The sequence below is a fragment of the Ranitomeya imitator genome, chromosome 5 (genome assembly GCF_032444005.1).
Source record: "Ranitomeya imitator isolate aRanImi1 chromosome 5, aRanImi1.pri, whole genome shotgun sequence".
Classification (NCBI taxonomy): domain Eukaryota; kingdom Metazoa; phylum Chordata; class Amphibia; order Anura; family Dendrobatidae; genus Ranitomeya; species Ranitomeya imitator.
The window spans coordinates 34,547,793-34,569,969 of NC_091286.1; the positions used below are offsets into that span (position 1 = coordinate 34,547,793).

The following is a 22,177-nucleotide window of genomic DNA, read 5'->3' on the forward strand; positions in this document are numbered from 1 at the left end:
TTCACAGAAGTTTATAACGCAGAGCCATGAAAATAAAAAATATTTTTTCTTTCCTCAAAAATGATTTTTTAGCCTGGAATTTCCTATTTTGCCAAGGGTAATAGGAGAAATTGGACCCCAAATGTTGTTATCCAGTTTGTCCTGAGTACGCTGATACCCCATATGTGGGGGTAAACCACTGTTTGGGTGCACGGCAGGGCTTGGAAGGGAAGGCACGCCATTTGGCTTTTTAAATGGAAAATTAGCTCCAATCATTAGCGGACACCATGTCGCGTTTGGAGAGCCCCTGTGCGCCTAAACATTGGCGCTCCCCCACAAGTGACCCCATTTTGGAAACTGGACCCCCCAAGGAACTTATCTAGATGCCCAGTGAGCACTTTAAACCCTCAGGTGCTTCACAAATTGATCTGTAAAAATGAAAAAGTACTTTTTTTCACAAAAAAATTCTTTTCGCCTCAATTTTTTCATATTCACATGGGCAATAGGATAAAATGGATCATAAAATTTGTTGGGCAATTTCTCCCGAGTACGCCGATACCTCATATGTGGGTGTAAACCACTGTTTGGGCACTCGGCAGGGCTCGGAAGGGAAGGCGCGCCATTTGACTTTTTGAATGGAAAATTAGCTCCAATCATTAGCGGACACCATGTCACGTTTGGAGAGCCCCTGTGTGCCTAAACATTGGAGATCCCCCAGAAATGACCCCATTTTGGAAACTAGACCCCCAAAGGAACTAATCTAGATGTGTGGTGAGGACTTTGAACCCCCAAGTGCTTCACAGAAGTTTATAACGCAGAGCCATGAAAATTAAAAAAAAAAAATATTTTCTCAAAAATGATCTTTTAGCCTGCAATTTTTTATTTTCCCAAGGGTAACAGGAGAAATTTGACCCCAAAAGTTGTTGTCCAGTTTCTCCTGAGTACGCCGATACCCCATATGTGGGGGTAAACCACTGTTTGGGCACATGCCGGGGCTCGGAAGTTAAGTAGTGACGTTTTGAAATGCAGACTTTGATGGAATGCTCTTCGGGCGTCACGTTGCGTTTGCAGAGCCCCTGATGTGGCTAAACAGTAGAAACCCCCCACAAGTGACCCCATTTTGGAAACTAGACCCCGAAAGGAACTTATCTAGATGTGTGGTGATCACTTTGAACCCCCAAGTGCTTCATAGAAGTTTATAATGCAGAGCCGTGAAAATAATAAATACGTTTTCTTTCCTCAAAAATAATTATTTAGCCCAGAATTTTTTATTTTCCCAAGGGTTACAGGAGAAATTGGACCCCAATAGTTGTTGTCCAGTTTCTCCTGAGTACGGTGATACCCCATATGTGGGGGTAAACTACTGTTTGGGCACATGCCGGGGCTCAGAAGGGAAGTAGTGACTTTTGAAATGCAGACTTTGATGGAATGGTCTGCGGGTGTCACGTTGCGTTTGCAGAGCCCCTGGTGTGCCTAAACAGTGGAAACCCCTCAATTCTACCTCCAACACTAACCCCCCCACACCCCTAACCCTAATCCCAACTGTAGCCATAACCATAATCACACCCATAACCCCAACACACCCCTAACCACAACCCTAATTCCAACCCTAACCCTAAGGCTATGTGCCCACGTTGCGGATTCGTGTGAGATTTTTCAGCATCATTTTTGAAAAATCCGCGGGTAAAAGGCACTGCGTTTTACCTGCGGATTTTCCGCGGATTTCCAGTGTTTTTTGTGCGGATTTCACCTGCGGATTCCTATTGAGGAACAGGTGTAAAACGCTGCGGAATCCGCCCAAAGAATTGACATGCTGCGGAAAATACAACACAGCGTTTCCGCGTGGTATTTTCCGCACCATGGGCACAGCGGATTTGGTTTTCCATAGGTTTACATGGTACTGTAAACCTGATGGAACACTGCTGCGCATCCGCAGCGGCCAATCCGCTGCGGATCCGCAGCCAAATCCGCACATAGCCTAATTCTAAAGGTAAGTGCACACGCTGCGGAAAACGCTGCGGATCTGCAGCAGTTTCCCATGAGTTTACAGTTCAATGTAAACCTATGGGAAACAAAAATCGCTGTACACATGCTGCGGAAAAACTGAACGGAAACGCAGCGGTTTACATTCCGCAGCATGTCCCTTTTTTGTGCGGATTCCGCAGCGGTTTTACAACTGCTCAAATAGAAAATCGCAGTTGTAAAACCGCAGTGAAATGCGCAGAAAAAAACGCGGTAAATCCGCCATAACCCTAACCCTAGCCCTAACCCTATTCTAACATTAGTGGGAGAAAAAAAATTCTTTATTTTTTTATTGTCCCTACCTATGGGGGTGACAAAGGAAGGGGGGGGGCATTTATTATTTTTTTATTTTGATCACTGTGATAGATGCACGGGGGGGGGGGGTGGATCGGAGCACGGGGTGGGGGTGGAACGGAGCACGGGGGGGTGGAACGGAGCACGGGGGGGTGGAACGGAGTGCAGCGGGGGTGATTGGAGCACGGGAGGGGTGGAAAGGCGCACGGGGGGGGTGGAACGGAGCACGGGGGGTGGAACGGAGCACGGGGGGGTGGAACAGAGCACGGGGGGGGAACGGAGTGCAGGGGGGGTGATTGGAGCACGGGGGGAGCGGACAAGAGCACGGGGGGAGCAGAGCACAGGACGGAGGGGAGCCGGAGCAGTGTACCGGACAGATCGGTGACTTGGGGGGGCGATCGGTGGGGTGGGGCGGGGGCACATTAGTGTTTCCAGCCATGGCCGATGATATTGCAGCATCGGCCATGGCTGGATTGTAATATTTGACTAGTTATAATAGGTGAAATATTACAAATCGCTCTGATTGGCTGTTGAAAGTGAAACTGCCAATCAGAGCGATCGTAACCACGGGCTACCCCCCTGGGCTAAACTACCACTCCCCCTGTCCCTGCAGGTCGGGTGAAATGGGAGTTAACCCTTTCACCCGATCTGCAGGGACGCGATCTTTCCATGATGCCAGATAGGCGTCATGGGTCGGATTGGCACCGACTTTCATGACGCCTACGTGGCGTCATGGGTCGGGAAGGGGTTAATCACAGAGGTATCTACTCATGTAAATGTGGGCTTCAGCCTAGGAGAGGATTCACATTAGGATAGGTTCACAGCAAAGAGAATCGTCTCATCGCAGCTATGGGTACACATGAATGGCCAAAATTATGCGCTAAATATTCTTAATTTTTCCTATTTTCTAGAGCAGTAATGCAGTTCAGATTTCATATATTTCATGTTATAGCGCGACAGAGTGTAACTTTAATTTGCTAGAGGTCAAGATAAGGTCTGGAAGACAAAGCAAAATGTCAGGGAGAGCCGTAGGATTGCTAGAGGGGCAAATCAGAACTCCAGCTTGACGACAAAAGACATTAAGAAAGATTTACCAGACTCTGCAGTTGTGGTACATTGTTTTACTGTTCAGAGACACCTACAAAAATATGGCCTTCATGCAAGAGTCATCAGAAGAAAACCTCTCCTGCACCCTCACCTTAAAATTCAGACCCAGAAGTATGCAAAAGAACATATAAAACAAGACTGATACATTTTGGAAACAAGTCCCATAGATCAGCGTGTCATCTTTAACTTTCAGAGATTATTTAATTTTCAACAACTATTCATAATAACCGTAATTTTGACCAGGGTTGCCCAAAATTTGACATGCCACTGTACAAACATTCATACATATACACACATATTGGCAAAGACCACAGCCGGGGTGGCAAGGGGTCAGGGTCATGCTGAATCCACAACGCTGTTCTCTTTTTGTCATGAACTGCCCTCTGCTGCCCCCTATCGTCAGGACAATTACACAATTGACATACGATTAATTTAGGAGGCAGGATGTTCCCACTAATAGGCCGGTTATTGAAGAACTAACAGTTAGCGTATGAAGCATGGAATATATGTATATAAGTCACTGCTAGCTCCGCAATAACAAAACTACTTGCTGCAACCAGTCATTTATAGGCCAATTATACATACACCGTACAGGTGGCTTTCAGGGGTGCGGTTTATAGAACAAAAGGAACAGAACTATCACATTTTATATTTAATCGAGAAAGATAGGCAGTGAACGGGGACAAAACAATACAGCATATACAAATTACTGTACATAAAACAAAATGGATTGACAGAGAAACTTACCAAGCGCTGGTCACAAAGGCGGCTCCGAGCTTCGTGAAGAGGAGCACTTTGATTGAAAGCGTCAAGTGAAATGTGGATCATGCCTACACAGATATGCATCTCTCTGCGTTAAGCTCAGCTGATAATTTGTCTTGTCTTTTTATTAGCTCCTATATTACCTCCCCTTCAAGACTCATAACAGGGCTGGTCATGGGATGTGGCTTCAGTTATAAGATTCCCTACATTCATGATAGCTTTGCTCCAGAGGGTCGCAGGCGCTAAACATTGCCATCATATTTTGTATAATGATTTTTAAGTTACATAGACCCCAAATATGACAGATGTAGCTTCATCTATCAATTGGAGTGATCGTGGCCTTTGCCCAGCAAAGCGCAAATCTGCTTCTCTCCATTCCTAACACAGGGCCTCACATCTGTTAGCCATTAGGAGTTTCCTTCATTATCTGATTCCAAAGGAGGGAATTAGCTACTTAGAGAACTCGTAGAGTCCAAGATCATATATAATATATATAGGTCCATCCACTTCTTTCCAACAATTATACATTTTATCACTGAATTAACTATATACGAAAAGCACAAATAGCTCAAACCATGTCTGCCTACTAGAGATAATACAGTCTATATGACAGCAATGCAGTTTATTATTATTATTATTATTATTTTTTATTGTTATAGCGCCATTTATTCCATGGAGCTTTACATGTTAGGAGGGGTATACATAATAAAAACAAGTACAATAATCTTAAACAATACAAGTCATAACTGGTACAGGAGGAGTGAGGACCCTGCCCGCGAAGGCTCACAATCCACAAGGGATGGGTGAGGATACAGTAGGCGAGGATAGAGCTGGTCATGCAGCGGTTTGGTCGATCGGTGGTTACTGCAGGTTGCAGTTTAAAATTATATCATAAAAATAGTGTGAAAAGTGTTTGCCCCAGCCTGATTTCCTATTATTTTGCATTTAAATGTTTCACATCACCAAACAAATATAAATATTAGACAAAGATATCACAAGTAATCACAAAATGCAAGTTTTTTTTAACTCCTTCACCCAAGCCATTTTCCGTATTTGCGTTTGATTTTTTTGCTTACTTTCTTCCCAGAGCCATAACTTTTTTATTTTTCCGTCAATATGGCCATATGAGGGTTTGCTTTTTTGCGGGACGAGTTGTACTTTTGAATGACACCATTGCTTTTACCATATCATGTACTGGAAAATAGGAAAAAAAATTCCAAATGCGGTGAAATTGCAAAAAAAGGTGCAATTCCACAATAGTTTTTTGGGGTGTTTTTTTTTTACCATGTTCACAGAATGCTAAAACTGACCTGCAATTATTATTCTCCAGGTCATTACAAGTTCGTTGATATCAAACATATATTGGTTCTTTTTTCTTTAAAGGGAACCTGTCACCTGAATTTGGCGGGACAGGTTTGCGGTCATACGGGCGGGGTTTTCGGGTGTTTGATTCAAGGCAATCTTGCCTTGCGCAGGCGTGTACTTCGGAGGACACAGCATGAACTTCAACCCAATATTGCGGCCAGCATGCAGCCAGCGGGTAAGGAAAGGGTGAATCAAACACCCGAAAACCCCGCCCGTATGACCGCAAACCTGTCCCGCCAAATTCAGGTGACAGGTTCCCTTTAAGAGGTGAAAAAAAAAATACAAAGTTTGATAAAAAAAAAATAAAATAAAAAGCGTCATTTTCCGAAGCGTCTCCATTTTTTGGGATCTTGGGCTGGGTGACCTCTTATTGTTTGTGCGCCGAGCTGTCGTTTTTATTGATACCAATTTGGTGGAATAAAATGTTTTAATCTCCCTTTATTTTAATGCAATGTTGAGGCGACCAAAAAAAAAATAAAAAAATAATTTTGATATGATTTTTTTCTTTTTACGCCGTTTACCATTCGGATTACGGTAAATCATTTTATATAGTGATAAATCTGGCGATTCTGAATGCGGCAAAACCAAATAATGTATTTTCTGGCGTATAAAACTACTTTTTAACCCTTAAAAATCTTCTCAAAAGTTGGGTGTCGTATTATAGGGCGGGTGCGGAGCAATAAGCGGCCGCCACATATGGTGGGGGGAGCGGTCCCAATGACAAGAGGTGAGGGGGCGCCTCACCGGGAAGGTGTATGTGAAGCAAACTGCAGGCGTCTGGGTTTCCCGGGGTATGGAATAAAGAGAGAGAGCAGCGCTGTGCAAGAAAAACACACCTCTTTCACCCGTCTGACCCCGGGATGTATCTAACCTATTAATATGGGCATACAGATAATAGAAATGTTACACTAGTCCTGCCTGTATGCCTCATATTAATATTCTTGTTGTTTAGAAATCTTATATTCTGTCTTTATGTTCACGATTTCTTCCAGGCTCTGGGGCATGTAATGCCTGGAACAAATCCCTGCCTCCTGTCTTCATTACAATACTATCCCCTCCCATACACATCAGTTATGGTGCTGGAATCCCACGCCCTCAGAAATACATGCCTTATCCTCCCCTCCTGTGGGTGCTGCATTCAGGGATCTTATGCGCAGGCGACTTTTGTTCCAGTGACCTCCGAGGTGTGCGACGATCAGGTGCTCTCCCCACTTCCTCCCTGCATATTCATCACTATGTACACATGGTTCCTAGCTATGACTATGCAAGGAGGAAGTAGGGAGAGCGCCTTATCGTCGCGCATCCCAGTGGTCACAGTGACCTGCCGGCGCCTGTGCAGAATATCCATAATGCAGTGCCCGTAGAAGGGAGGAAAATGTATGACTAGTGTAACATTTCTACTACCTGTATGCCCATATTAATAGGTCACATATGTCCCGGAGGGTAACAGATTCTCTTTAAGGGAAAAAATACAAACCTACAGGGCCCTGTGTGAAAAAGTGATTGCCCTCTAAACCTAATAACAGGATGGGCCACCCTTAGCAGCAACAAGTGAAATCAAGCGTTTGAGATAACTGGCAATGAGTCTTTTACAACGCTCTGGAGGAATTGGCCACTCATCTTTGCGGAATTGTTGTAATTCATCCACATTGGAATGTTTCCGAGCACAAACCTTTTTAAGGTCATCTCAATTGGATTAAGGACAGGACTTTGACTAGGACACTCCAAAGTCTTAAATTTGTTTTTCTTAAGCCATTCAGAGGTGGACAACTTGGTGTGTTTTGGATCATTGTCCTGCTGCATAACCCAAGTGCGCTTCAGTTTGGAGGTCACAAACACATGGCCATACGTTCTCCTTCAGGATTATTTGGTAGACAGCAGAATTCATAGTTCCGTTTACCAAAGCAAATCTTCCAGGTCCTGTAGAAGCAAAACAGCCCCAGACCATCAGACTACCACCATATTTTACTGTAGGTATGATGTGCCCTTTCTGAAATGCTGTGTTACTTATAGGTGAGATGTAATGGGACATACACCTTCCAAAAAGTTCAACTTTTGTCTTTGTCAGTCCATAGAGTATTCTCCCAAAAGTCTTGGGGATCACCAAGATGTTTTCTGGCAAAATTGAGACGAGCCTTTATGTTCTTAAACATGTGATAAACCACAGTGAATTTATGTTTTAAGGTGTTTTTTAATCACCTTTTCCCCACAGGTTTGGATTTCCTTTTTCCTTAATAATAAAGACCTTCATTTAAAAACTGCATTTTGCGTTTCCTTGTGTTCTTTGCCTAATATTTACATTAATTTGGTGATTTGAAACATTTACGTATGACAAACGTGCAAAAGAATAGGAAATCAGGAAGGGGGCAAACACTTCTACACACACACACACACACTGTTTGGTATGTATATAATGCATACCAAACAGAGGAGCTGGTCAGATTTATATCCGTCCAATATCAATCCGTCCGTCCAATATCCATCCAACCGTCCAGCAGCTGTCTGTCCATCCAATATCCATCCAACCGTCCAGCAGCTGTCAGTCCATCCAATATCCATCCAACCGTCCAGCAGCTGTCAGTCCATCCAATATCCATCCTACCGTCCAGCAGCTGTCAGTCCATCCAATATCCATCCAACCATCCAGCAGCTGTCCGTCCATCCAATATCCATCCAACCGTCCAGCAGCTGTCCGTCCATCCAATATCCATCCAACCGTCCAGCAGCTGTCCGTCCATCAAATATCCATCCAACTGTCCAGCAGCTGTCCGTCCATCCAATATCCATCCAACCGTCCAGCAGCTGTTCGTCCATCCAATATCCATCCAACTGTCCATCCATCCATCCAATATCCATCCAACCGTCCAGCAGCTGTCCGTCCATCCAATATCCATCCAACTGTCCAGCAGCTGTCCATCCATCCAATATCCATCCAACCGTCCAGCAGCTGTCCGTCCGCCCAATATCCATCCAACTGTCCATCAGCTGTCCGTCCACCAATATCCTTCCAACCATCCGGCAGCTCTCCATCCATCCGTCTAATTTTCAGCCAACCATCCAGCAGCTGTCTGTCCAATATCCATCCATCCACCCAGTATCCATCCAATATCTGACCGCCCAATACCCATCCATCCACCCGGCTAATATCCGTCCATCCACCTAATATCCATCCGTCTGCCTGCCCACCAAATATGTCCATCCGTCACCCAAAAACTGCCCAATATCGTCCATCCGCCTAATAAACGTCCATTTGTCAAACATCCATCCGTCCGATATTTAGTCATCCTTGCATCCAATATTCAGCCACCTCCCTATCTATCATTATCCAATATTGTTCTATCCATCTAATATTATTCTCCATCTAATGTTTACGAATGAATGAAAAATCCATTTATCTAATTTTCTAAACTATCAGTCAATTCTGAAATTACTATTCATCTCCTACTTATCATTTCATAAAGTTACAAACTAGATATTTCCCCGAATCCCGTACAATAATATACTGCCTGCACTACACATCTGAACGCCTTCTGGCATTTTTTTTTTTCTAATAAATGTAATTTCTAAATATTTACATTGAATACAAATGCAAAAATGTTTACGATGCTAAATTTTTTTAATTAAAGATATTTCTCTTGTCAAATCCTTTCATATGCACTGCTGAACCATCATCAAACGTTAACTTTCCAACTTAACACCAGTATAGCCGGTGGCGGCCTGAAGGTTTACCATCTGCTCCCAACCAAAGTCAGTGTGGCCACCTTCAGAACATATGCATCAAAGCCCTGAGACATGAGATGGAAGGAATCCGGCACAAGTCAGCAGAAGGGGAGGCGCAGACCCGGAGGCAGGCAACGGGCAGGCCCACGGAACAAGGGAGCGGGGCGAGCCATTTGTCACCTTAGCAAAGAACACACAAGGTCACCGGGAAAGCGACTGATGGCAGCACGGATAGCGTCTGCACAATGCCAAATAAGAATCTGCAAGGAAGTTTGTCATAAACTAAATACTTTCAGCAACCTCTTTTAATCACAATGTTGCTTTTAGGGCTAAGATACAGATGTGGCCAAAAGTATTGACACCCCTGCAATTCTGTCAGATAATACTCAGTTTCTTCCTGAAAATGATTGCAATCACAAATTATTTGGTGTTATTATCTTCATTTAATTTGTCAAATGAAAAAATACAAAAGAGAATGAAGCAAAAAGCAAAACAATGATCATTTCACACAAAACTCCAAAAAAATGGGCCAGACAAAAGTATTGGCACCCTCAGCCTGATACTTGGTTGCACAACCCTTAGCCAAAATAACTGCGACCAACCGCTTCCGGTAACCATCAATGAGTTTCTTACAATGCTCTGCTGGAATTTTAGACCATTCTTCTTTGGCAAACTTCTCCAGGTCCCTGATATTTGAAGGGCGCCTTCTCCAAACTGCCATTTTTAGATCTCTCCACAGGTGTTCTATGGGATTCAGGTCTGGACTCATTGCTGGCCACCTTAGAAGTCTCCAGTGCTTTCTCTCAAACCATTTTCTAGTGCTTGTGAAGTGTGTTTTGGGTCATTGTCCTGCTGGAAGACCCATGACCTCTGAGGGAGACCCAGCTTTCTCACACTGGGCCCTACATTATGCTCCAAAATTTGTTGGCAGTCTTCAGACTTCATAATGCCATGCACACGGTCAAGCAGTCCAGTGCCAGAGGCAGCAAAGCAACCCCAAAACATCAGGGAACCTCCGCCATGTTTGACTGTAGGGACAGTATTCTTTTCTTTGAATGCCTCTTTTTTTCTCCTGTAAACTCTATGTTGATGCCTTTGCCCAACAAGCTCTACTTCTGTCTCATCTGACCAGAGAACATTTTTCCAAAACTTTTTAGGCTTTTTCAGGTAAGTTTTGGCAAACTCCAGCCTGGCTTTTTTATGTCTCGGGGTAAGAAGTGGGGTCTTCCTGGGTCTCCTACCATACAGTCCCCTTTCATTCAGCTGCCGATGGATAGTACGGGTTGACACTGTTGTACCCTCGGACTGCAGGGCAGCTTGAACTTGTTTGGATGTTAGTCGAGGTTCTTTATCCACCATCCGCACAATCTTGCGTTGAAATCTCTTGTCAATTTTTCTTTTCCGTCCACATCTAGGGAGGTTAGCCACAGTGCCATGGGCTTTAAACTTCTTGATGACACTGCGCACGGTAGACACAGGAACATTCAGGTCTTTGGAGATGGACTTGTAGCCTTGAGATTGCTCATGCTTCCTCACAATTTGGTTTCTCAAGTCCTCAGACAGTTCTTTGGTCTTCTTTCTTTTCTCCATGCTCAATGTGGTACACAAGGACACAGGACAGAGGTTGAGTCAACTTTAATCCATGTCAACTGGCTGCAAGTGTGATTTAGTTATTGCCAACACCTGTTAGGTGCCACAGGTAAGTTACAGGTGCTGTTAATTACACAAATTAGAGAAGCATCACATGATTTTTCGAACAGTGCCAATACTTTTGTCCTCCCTTTTTATGTTTGGTGTGGAATTATACCCAATTTGGCTTTAGGACAATTATTTTTGTGTTTTTTCATTTAACACAAATTAAATGAAGATAATAATAAAGAATTTGTGTTTGCAATCATTTTCAGGAAGAAACTGAGTATTATCTGACAGAATTGCAGGGGTGTCAATACTTTTGGCCACAACTGTAGATCTTTAGAGAGGATAAAGATCTGTTATATTGCTCCAAAACTTCAGAATAATACCTGCAGCCACCACTAGAGGGAGCTCAGGACATACTGCTACTTCTCTAAGCTGAATGTATGCAGTGAGCTCCCCCTAGTGGTGGATGCAGACATGCAGAATTCTATCATTACAAATATTATCTGTACAGCAAATGAATGGAAAAAAAGAGGTGCAACTCCGAAAGCGATGAATAGATTAAAAAGCCCAAATCTATTCCATGTATAGGAGATAATTGCTAGAAAAATGATGGTTTCACTGCTGGGATCTCCATAATCATGTACTCCAATATAATATAAATATTTATTAATCTTAATATCTCCCCAACACAGCACTCTGCAACCTTCATCAAAGTCATTCTTGTTATAATCAGAGACTTACAGCAGGGGAGAATGTGGTGGTCCGTTCTGCAATCATGATGGTTACAACAGTCGTACCCCCACCAATCTAACAGCTACGTGCTAAATGGAATGATCGATTCTAAATGTTTGCTAAATGGAATGATTTGGGTCAACACAGTTCTGGAGGAATAGATACCCTATAAAAAAAAAAGAAATATCCATGTCCTACAAGAAAGACCAACGGAACCCACTCCACGGACAATGGAAGGCTTTGTAGATCACCTGGTGGCATGAACACAACTGTACTGCTCAGCAGCCTTTCCGATCAACCCAAATACCTTCAATTAAAGTCATTAGACCAAAATTGTACTAAATAGATTATATCGACCAAATCGATCGTCTGTCGTTTGGTTGCACAAAATTCTATCGCTTGCCACCTAAATAATTCAAAGCTCGTAGTCGTCTGACAGATCGATCGGGCATGCCTGATAGTTTGGTACGACCGTTGTGCATGGCATACTGTGTGTGTTTGTTCGCTACTCATTGAAAATCTATGGCTTCATCTAAAAGATATTCGTACAATGTACTCTGACGTGTAAAAAAAAAATAAAAAAATCGTGAGGATGATCTTTCATGGCTCAATTGTCATCTAATGTGTATACCCAGCAGGGGGTTTAGACTGAGGATAGGTCATCAAAATCAGATCTATGGGGTCTGACATCCGGCACCCTCCACCTGCTGTTTGCAGCTCCATCAGAAGTGCACCGGACACCATTGCTCCATAAGCCGCGTAGTGGCGGATCCTGGGTACTGCAGTCCAGCGCCTGTCGAAGTGAAGGTAATCTGTGCTGCAGTACCCAAAGCGGCCACTACACACGTACTGAGCGCTGCTGTCCTGCACCAGCGGTGTCGGACCCTCACCGATGGGATACTGATTGACCCACCCTTACAAGAGGTCATCAATATCTCATTCCTGAGACCTTTACCTGGTAAGGCGCGATCACTGTGTTCACATAACCGATTCCTTTCAGTCTGACCTCCAATTAGCAGGAAACCAAGTCTCCCTTTACCAATCATGACCCGTCTTTGTGATCCGCGAAGACGTCCTCTGCCCTCCATCTCGGAGAGAATTTGCAGGTGCCTAGATAAATTGCTTACATAAAGCTCACCTACTTTTTTTTATTATTATTATTCGGTATATATAATTTTTTTTTTTTCCTTCCGTTGCTTTTGTCATTTTTAAAAGTGCAGATGCATTCGAGTCATTTTCCCCCCTTTTGTTTCATATCCTTAAGATCCTCGGCTTCAAAGAGGCCGTGTCAGCGTGCGGCCGATTTGTGAGTGAACTCTTGAAGAATTACCTTGTCAATCACCCCAAGGACTCTGAAGGCCTTCAGTTCCTCCGCAGGACTCCTCAGGTTCGGAGAGGGCCTTGAACTCTCTGCTCCTGGAGGCTAATGGAACATATCAAAGATAAGACATCAATCAGCGTGGTACTTGAAGGAAGGCCGCCTGCTGGAGCAAATGCCAGGCCGAAGGAAACTAAATTTATCATAAATCACAGAGCCCCAGATGAAAGATGACGCTTTATGTGTGCTTCTAATTATTAACTTGCGAGTAAATAAATTAAGAGGATGGAGAAGGAAAAAAAAAAAAATCGGAAACAAAAAATGTAATTGACAATCATGCACAGAACTTCATTTTATTTTTTCCTTTTTTTTTTTAAAAGGGAAATCAAAAAGGACTGGAAAAAAAAAAAAAAGTAGCAGAAGGAAAGATCAGAATTTACCGGTCGTTATTTGGGACAATTACTCCGATGCAGAGATAAATCAATAATACTGAGGCTGCAGTACCAGGCACAGCCACATGGACATGGATGGCGCTGCGCTGCTGTGCAGACACTTTCCATTAGGTGGCGCTGAGACATAGCGACGATCGATCAATGGATGAAGCAGTGATTACTTTTTTTTTTTTTTCAAATAAATTTTTATTAAGAATAACAAGGCAATTAACATGTTACATTTACATTTTCAATATAGAGTATTTCCCATCTCCTCCCCCTTCAAACAGCCCCCTTCGATCCCAAAGCCCCCCACCCCCACCCCACAAAGCAGCTCATCTTGTTAATTACTACCATCATTAAAACAATAGAGTATCTAATCCCTCAACCATTCGTATAAGCCACACTTTACATTACTATCCCATAGCAATCCATGGAGACCACATTTTATTGAACGTTTCAGTTTTCCCTTTCTTCTTATAAATCCCTTTTTCTAGTGTCAGGCCCTGTTTCACATACTGGAGGAACTCTCCTCTTGACGGCGGCTCTTCCCTAATCCAGTTTCTAGCTATCACCTTCCTAGCCATATACAACAATCTGGCTATAGCTATCTTTAGGTGTTTATCCACTCCAATCTCATCCACGCATCCCAACAAACAGACAACTGGGTCCCTTGGCACCGTGCACCCATACGCACCTTCCATACCACTCAAAACTACCACCCAGAAGGCAGCCAACCTCGGACATGTCCACATCATATGGAAAATGTCTGCATCCGTAGACTTACACCTCGGACATTCAGAGTCATTACGCAATGCTGCCTTATATAGCACCATCGGAGACCTATAAACTCTGTGTATCACATAGAGCTGTGACAGTCTATACGGTTCACTCAGCGACAGTCTTGGGACCCATTCCAACACCGACTCCCAAGTCTCGTTATCTATTGGGCCCAAATCCCTTTCCCATTTAGCTCTCGCCATTATTGGAAACCCCAATAGAAAAGTGTGCAACAGATCCCTGTACAGAGTGGATATGACTCCTCCAGTCGTCCCATCATTACACACATACTCCAGTACTATATCCCTTTGAATCCTAATACCTCCGTTCCTACTCTGAGCTCCAAAGGCATGCCTCATCCGCAAATATTGATACTCCCCTGCAGACCCGATACCAAATTCCGCCTGCAATTGGGAAAATGATTTCAGTTCACCTTGTTCAATTATTTGATATACATACTGAATCCCTTTGCCCAACCACTCTATCAGTACCCCCAATGCCTCAAATTCTTTCAGATTGTTATTATGCCATAGCGGCGAGTATCTAGTCAAGTCCGTGATCCCACGTATGTGCCTCAATCTACTCCACAGCTTGCGTATCAACAGCAAAGTCGGATATAGCTTCCCCAAACTCTCCAAGGATCCATCCTCCAAACATTGCACCACTGGCCTTCTTTTTGTCACCACCTCCATCAACCGCTGTACCGCCCCAGATGACCCTTCATGCGCCCAGCCCCTTAAATGCTGACTCTGGGCTGCAAGAAAGTACAACTCAGGGTTAGGCAATGCCAGACCCCCATCATCCTTGGGTCGCTGAAGTGTCTCCAGTTTGATACGCGGATGCTGCCTCCCCCAAATCAGATTCCTAAACAGAGAGTTGATCTGTCTAAATTTCCCACGTGGTATCCAAACCGGCGCATTGTGAAGAATATACAGTATTTTCGGCATCAGAATCATTTTGATAAGATTCACCCTGCCTACCACAGACAAATGTAGCTTAAGCCATGCATCCGCTTTTGCCTTGAGGGCACCCAAGATTGGAGTCAGATTCCCATGTATATAGTCAGTGACCGGCATAGATACCCATATTCCCAGGTACTTAAATTTACTCGTCACCTCCAGTCGCCCGTCCTCCAATGGCTCCCCATCCACATCGTCCACCTTAAACAAGATAGACTTACTCCAATTTATCCTAAGTCCCGACACTGATCCAAATCGTTCAATAATCCCAATGGCTCCCTCCAAGGATGCAACCGGGTCAGCCAGAAACAACAAAATATCATCCGCATACAACGCCACCCGAAGCAGTGATTACTAGTGATGAGAGAACGTACTTTGGAGAAGTCGTTCATCACAATGGCCGACGCAAAGCTTTTTACGGAGTGAAGTAGTGCATGAAATAGTAGGCGGCTCCTGTACGGAACCGGGATGTGCACCGACACACGGAGCGGCACGTGGAGCCAGTCACGTCTGCAATTTAAGAATATGGCTCAGATGATTTTTTTTTTTTTTTTTTTTACAAGGGCTGTCTGAACCCGGCAGGTTTAAAGGGGTTATCCATGTGACTGCAGATTTGTGAAACCTCACAGCACGCACAGTGCACACTGTCAGGATTCTTAGGTGCAGGTCATGTGACCATAAGTACGCAATTTGCACATGTCCAGCAACATTCCGACTAGACGTATCTGGCCTTCTCCAATGCACTTGTATTGAACCAGGACACTTAAGTCTAGTCTGCATGTGACAATACATATGCAAATCATATACGGGCCTGCCGGTGCCAGAGAATCCCGACAGTGCACATTGTGCACGCTGTGAGGATTCACAAGTCTGCAGTCACTATGTGCCCTGAGCCTACACAACCACTTAACATTGGGTGACAATGAATATGGACCTTACTGTAGCTCCCAAAAGAGTCAGCTTTATATTGTTTATATGGAATTAAGATAAAAGTTTTGATAAGGTAAAACAATAGGGAAAGAAAAAAAAGCTAGAATGTGACCCCAGCACTTAGCTGAGACGGACGTTACAGCAGAGCCGTGATCGCGGCCTCCTGTCTGTAATCAGAGGTATCTGGGCACATTATAGCAGAATGACTGGGCACAGGTGCGGTAGTAAAGAAGACAAACATGGCAGAAGTGGCGATTAACAATCCGAGGGCGGATATAAAACCAGAGCAGCTTGTCGTCATCGAGCAAAAAGGTGAAGAAAAAAGAAAAAAAAAAAAACACAAAACTACTAGTTTGTGCAGTTCTTGATGCCTGCCATTAACGACATTTGCTAAAAATTGTTTTTTCTGCAACTTATTTTGCTGCATCGGAATCAAAACCATGTGACGAGAATTAAGGGAAGCAATGGAGACGGGGATAGAAGCCATGCAGAAAGCCAATCCTGACAGGAGGTCATCAAGATCAGATTGGTGCGGGTCCGACAATCGCCGTTCACACTGATCAGCGGCTGCCGGAAGTGCACAATGTATGGATCCGGTACACCACAGCGCCACACTCGTTACTGGCCGTTCTTGGGTACTGCAGCTCAGCTCTCACTGAAGAGCATGGGGGCAGAATACCCAAGAATGGCCACGACACAGTGTACGGAGCCGTTTTTTTAGACCGGATTACAGCTGATCAGGGCAAGTGCCGGGTGTCAGACCCCTATCTATCTGATACTGATGACCTGCCCCATGGATAGGTCCTCAATATTTTCAATTTTAGAAAAGATTGTGGATAAGTATCAGATTACAATGTGTTCCTTGGTTGGGATCCCCAACAATCAGCTGCGAAAAACCTGGCAAGAAGTATTCAATTTCCCTGCAGCACCCCCACTGGAGAAATTAGGTATTACATGGTGTCCATTCAAATCAACGGCTCGATGTACATGTGACCCTACATTTCTCCACCCTATAGAAAAATAATGTAAGATCGCTGGGGCTCAGATCCCTCAATCCATGAGTAAACAGATCAGGAGTGAGCATGTGCGACCACCTATAGACCGCGAATGTAGCAATGGTCGCACATGCTCACTACTAGTCTCTGAAACTTCTGCTCTTGTGAATACTGGGGAAGGACCTTTTTAAAGGGGTTTCCAAGAAATAGGTCAAGAATATCAGACTGGTGGGGATTCAACACCTGGTACGCCCTCCAATCAGCAGGTCCCGTAGCCAGAACAGAAGAGCGCCATACACTATATAGTGGCCATTCTTGGGTACTGCGGCTCAGCTTCCATTAACTTCAATACTAGCTGAGTAGCACCACACAGTGGGCAGAACATTGAGCACGGACCTGTGGATTGCACATTCAGTCGCTGAGGGACCTGCAAACTGCCGACCATGGGGGATGAAGAGAGCTCAGACCCACCGATCCGATATTGATGACCTGCCCAGAGGATAGGACATCAACATCCAAGTCCTGGAGAATCCCTTTAACATCTGTGATGAGATTTCCCCAATTATTACAACTTCCCCCGAGTCGCAGCTCATTATAAATGGCCGCAGGAAAATGGTGTGCAAATATTTTTTGCAGGTTCCTATGCAGCAGCAGTCATGGCGCGTGGAGTCTGCACATTTTATGGGAAAGTATTTTCCAGTGTCACAAATAGAGAAGTCGTAGAGTAAGAAGAGACTTACATCTTGGGGCACGTGCGTCTCCGACGAGCAGTTCAGACATAAGCCTGAAATGGTTTCTGCTCGCATTAGATACTCCGCTGTCTTCTTCTTCACCGCTTCTCGCCGTGTAGGACTCGCTTCCCCTGCACCGAGAGGAGAGAAAATAGAGCAAAAAGAAGGAAAATATTTATGCAAAAAGAAAAAAAAAAACCACACACATAGCAAATGAACGAAGTCTGGAACAGAACGAAACATTAGTTGTCCTTGGTTAAATTATAAACCAACTCAAGAGACATATACACTTGGATTGCAAGTCTGAACGAGCGTCAGGGTTCAACCTGTAATATTAGACTCACAATTCCTGTTCAGCACAGATGAATTCTCACCAGTCTCAATATCATCACTGATAAGATTACAATGACTGATAATACCTCTATATACAGCAGATAACACAGGATCCACCATTCACAATAGGTGATGTCACAGCTCACCTCCTCCTCCTGTACAATGACTGATAACACATCTATATACAGTAGATAACAGGATCCACCATTCACAATAGGTGATATCAGTCATTGTACAGGAGGAGGAGGAGGTGAGCTGTGATAACACCTCTATATACAGTAGATAACACAGGATCCACCATTCACAATAGGTGATGTCACAGCTCACCTCCTCCTCCTGTACAATGACTGATAACAAATCTATATACAGTAGATAACAGGATCCACCATTCACAAGATTACAATGACTGATAACACCTCTATATACAGCAGATAACACAGGATCCACCATTCACAATAGGTGATATCAGTCATTGTACAGGAGGAGGAGGAGGTGAGCTGTGATAACACCTCTATATACAGTAGATAACACAGGATCCACCATTCACAATAGGTGATGTCACAGCTCACCTCCTCCTCCTGTACAATGACTGATAACACCTGTATATACAGTAGATAACACAGGATCCACCATTCACACCTTCAGCACAATGACTTTTGCCCAGATAACTCTTCTGTACAGACACATGAGCGAGTCTGTTGCTGCTAATATCCGTGAGTCTAATGATAGGCCTAGTGGCCAGTGTAAAAGTTAATTTATTTCAGTTCTTCAATACAAAAAGTTTATCTCATATATTATAGAGTCATTACACAGAGAGTGATCTATTTCAAGTGTTTATTTCTGTTAATGTTGATGATTATGGCTTACAGCCAATGAAAACCCAAAAGTCATTATCTCAGTAAATTAGAATAATTAACAAAAACACCTGCAAAGGCTTCCTAAGTGTTTACAAGGGTCCCTTAGTCTGTTTCAGTAGCTCCACAATCATGGGGAAGACTGCTGACATGATAGGTGTCCAGAGGGCAGTCACTGACACACTCCACAAGGAGGATAAGCCACAAAAGGTCATTGCTAAAGAAGCTGCTGCTCACAGAGTGCTGTATCCAAGCATATTAATGGAAAGTTGAGTGGAAGGAAAAAGTGTGGTAGAAAAAGGTGCACAAGCAACCGGGATAACCGCAGCCTTGAAAAGATTGTTAAGAAAAGGTCATTCTAAAATGTGGGGGAGATTCACAAGGAGCGGACTGCTGCTGGATTCATTGCTTCACCACACACAGACGTATCCAGGACATGGGCTACAAGTGTCACATTCCTTGTGTCAGCCACTCATGACCAATAGACAATGCCAGAAGCGTCTTACCTGGGCCAAGGAGGAAAAGAACCGGACTGTTGCTCAGTGGTTCGAGGGGTTGCTTACAGATTAAAGTAAATTTTTCATTTAATTTGGAAATCAAGGTCCCCGAGTCTGGAGGAAGAGTGGAGGCCACAATCCAAGCTGCTGGAGGTCTGGTGTGAAGTCTCCACAATCAGTGATAGTTTGGGGAGCCATGTCATCTGCTGGTGTAGGTCCACTGTGTTTTATTAAGACTAAAACCAGCGCAGCCGTCTACCAGGGAATTTTAGAGCACTTCATGCTTCCCTCTGCTGACAAGCTTTTTGGAGATGGAAATTTCATTCTCCAGCAGGACTTGGCGCCTGTCCACACTGCCAAAAGTACCAATACCTGGTTTACAAACAACTGTATCACTGTGCTTGATTGGCAGCAAACTCTCCTGACCTTAACCCCATAGAGAATCTATGGAATATTGTCAAGAGGAAGATGAGAGACACCAGACCCAACAATGCATACGAGCTGAAGGCTGCTATCAAAGCAACCTGGGCTTCCATAACCCCTCAGCAGCGCCACAGGCTGATCGCCTCCATGTCACGCCGCATTGATGCAGAATTTGATGCAAAAGGAGCCCGAGCAAGTATTGAGTGCAATTACTGAACATACATTTCAGTAGGACAACATTTAGGATTTTAAAATCATTTTTCAAGCTGATGTTATAAAGTATTCTAATTTACTGAGATAATGACTTTTGGATTTTCATTGGCTGTAAGCCATAATCACCAACATTAACAGAAATAAACACATGAAATAGATCACTCTGTTTGTAATGACTCTCTATAATATATGAGTTTCACTTTTTGTATTGAAGAACTGAAATAAATTCTCATTTTGATGAGATTCTAATTTTGTGAGAAGCACTTGTACATATTAGAAAGAATATATAGTTATTAATATATGTATTTAATTTTAATATATATTTGTATAATACACACACACACATATATATATATATATATATATATATATATATATACACACACACACATATATATACACACATATATATATACATACACTGTATATATATATATATATATATATATATATATATATATATATATATATATATATATATATATATATATATATATATATATATATATATATATATATATATATATATATTATATATATGTGTGTATGAATGAAAAAAATTGATTACAATTGTAAATACAAATAAATTAGATATTACATTTTTTTCTATATGATTCTAACGTAACACTTTTTTTCTAATATGTATATTTTTTTTCTCACCTCCTGTCATGTGTAGTTTATTACTTTATATACTTGTGTACAGCTATTTTTCTCTAATAAAAGTTTCTATATCACTAATGTATATATTCAACTGTTTGCTTGAGATAGAGAATCCTTTGTTAGAAATAACCTAAAATAAAAAATAAATAAAAAAAAAAAAAGTGGATTTTAAGACTGTGGCACATTTGTGAAGGTCTCGGCTGTGGGCTTTTCACAAGGGACTCACAAATGCAGAGTCCAAAAAGCGCACATGGACGGTGTAGTCGGCAGCTCCCAAGATCCTGGATAAAGGACGGCAGCAGGCAATCTTTAACGGGCAGATGGATAATGGCAGCTTTTGGGAGCGATCTGATAACCAGATGCTGACCAAGCAATGCATGAATCCATCCATCACTCACCAGTTCACGGCTAGTGTACAGGGTCCAACTAACATTGGAAGGTTCCTCGCATCTTGTACGTGGACGGCACAGAAAGTCTTGTGCGTGACATTTACACCGTAGGCTCGAGGAACAATGGTCAGGATGGCAGAAAAGCAGATCATGTAGAGACCGACGTTAGGGTCCATTACTAAAGGGCATATTTACACAACTGTGTATCTAGAGTTACAAGGGTTACTCTCATTTCCATAAATAATATATTGTCGGATAGAGCTTGTAAATACAAGAAAATTTGCAATTTACTGCTTATTCAAATTTTCATCCGTTCTGGAGATATTAGCACTTTTGCTTACAGATCATTGCCTTGGAGACCGACCACCGCTGCTAGGCAGCAGAACATGCGCAGTGCTTACCAGATCTTTCCTACGGAGCCTGTAAGCGCTGTTTTGAAGCTGGCCAGCATCGCTGCAGCACATTGTTTCCTCCTAATCCCAGCCAGCTTCAGCGCATTACTTAAAAGCTAGTCAGCAGAGGTGGTCGGTCTCCTAGGCAACGAGCTGTAAACAAAAGAAAAAAAGTTTCAATATCTCGAAAAAGGCTGAAAATTTTAGCAGAAAATTGCAAAAGTGCTCGTTTTTACCAGCTCTGAGAATGTCCATCTATGAAAATGAAAATAGCCCTTTAATATGACTTTTTGAGGAGGTGCTTTAGTGGGTCCAAGAATACACGAGTGTCAGAAAGGGCAGAAGGATGCGTCCAAGAGCTTAAGCATGCACATACACAGTTTATGAAAATGGTAAATTTCAACCAAAACGATTACATTTCAGATAAAACGTAATTAATCGTTTTTGCCAACCGATCACAGACCATCATTAATCTGAAGTTAAAGAGCAACTATTTTTTAATTTCCTTACACTTCAGGAGATGCAAAGTTATGATTTGTTGCAAACAAATATTCAATTTGCCCCTTCTCTTCCAAAGACCATTCTGCTCTTCCCATCTCATGGTCTTTTACAAGCTGCTTTCAACTGCTGCTCTTCAAAGATCCATACACTAT

At 43.0% G+C, this 22,177-nt stretch overlaps 1 protein-coding gene across 1 annotated transcript in view; it reads right to left on the minus strand.

The window, feature by feature from the left end:
- The window catches only part of RPS6KC1 (ribosomal protein S6 kinase C1), a 158,560-nt gene that overhangs the window by 67,717 nt on the left and 68,666 nt on the right, over positions 1–22,177 (minus strand). The window contains exons 8-9 of the mRNA XM_069768507.1: positions 17,773–17,894; positions 12,950–13,042 (exon numbers count right to left, since the gene is read on the minus strand). Of these exons, the coding sequence (XP_069624608.1) occupies positions 12,950–13,042; positions 17,773–17,894 (215 nt within the window). The remainder of the gene's footprint in view (positions 1–12,949; positions 13,043–17,772; positions 17,895–22,177) is intronic.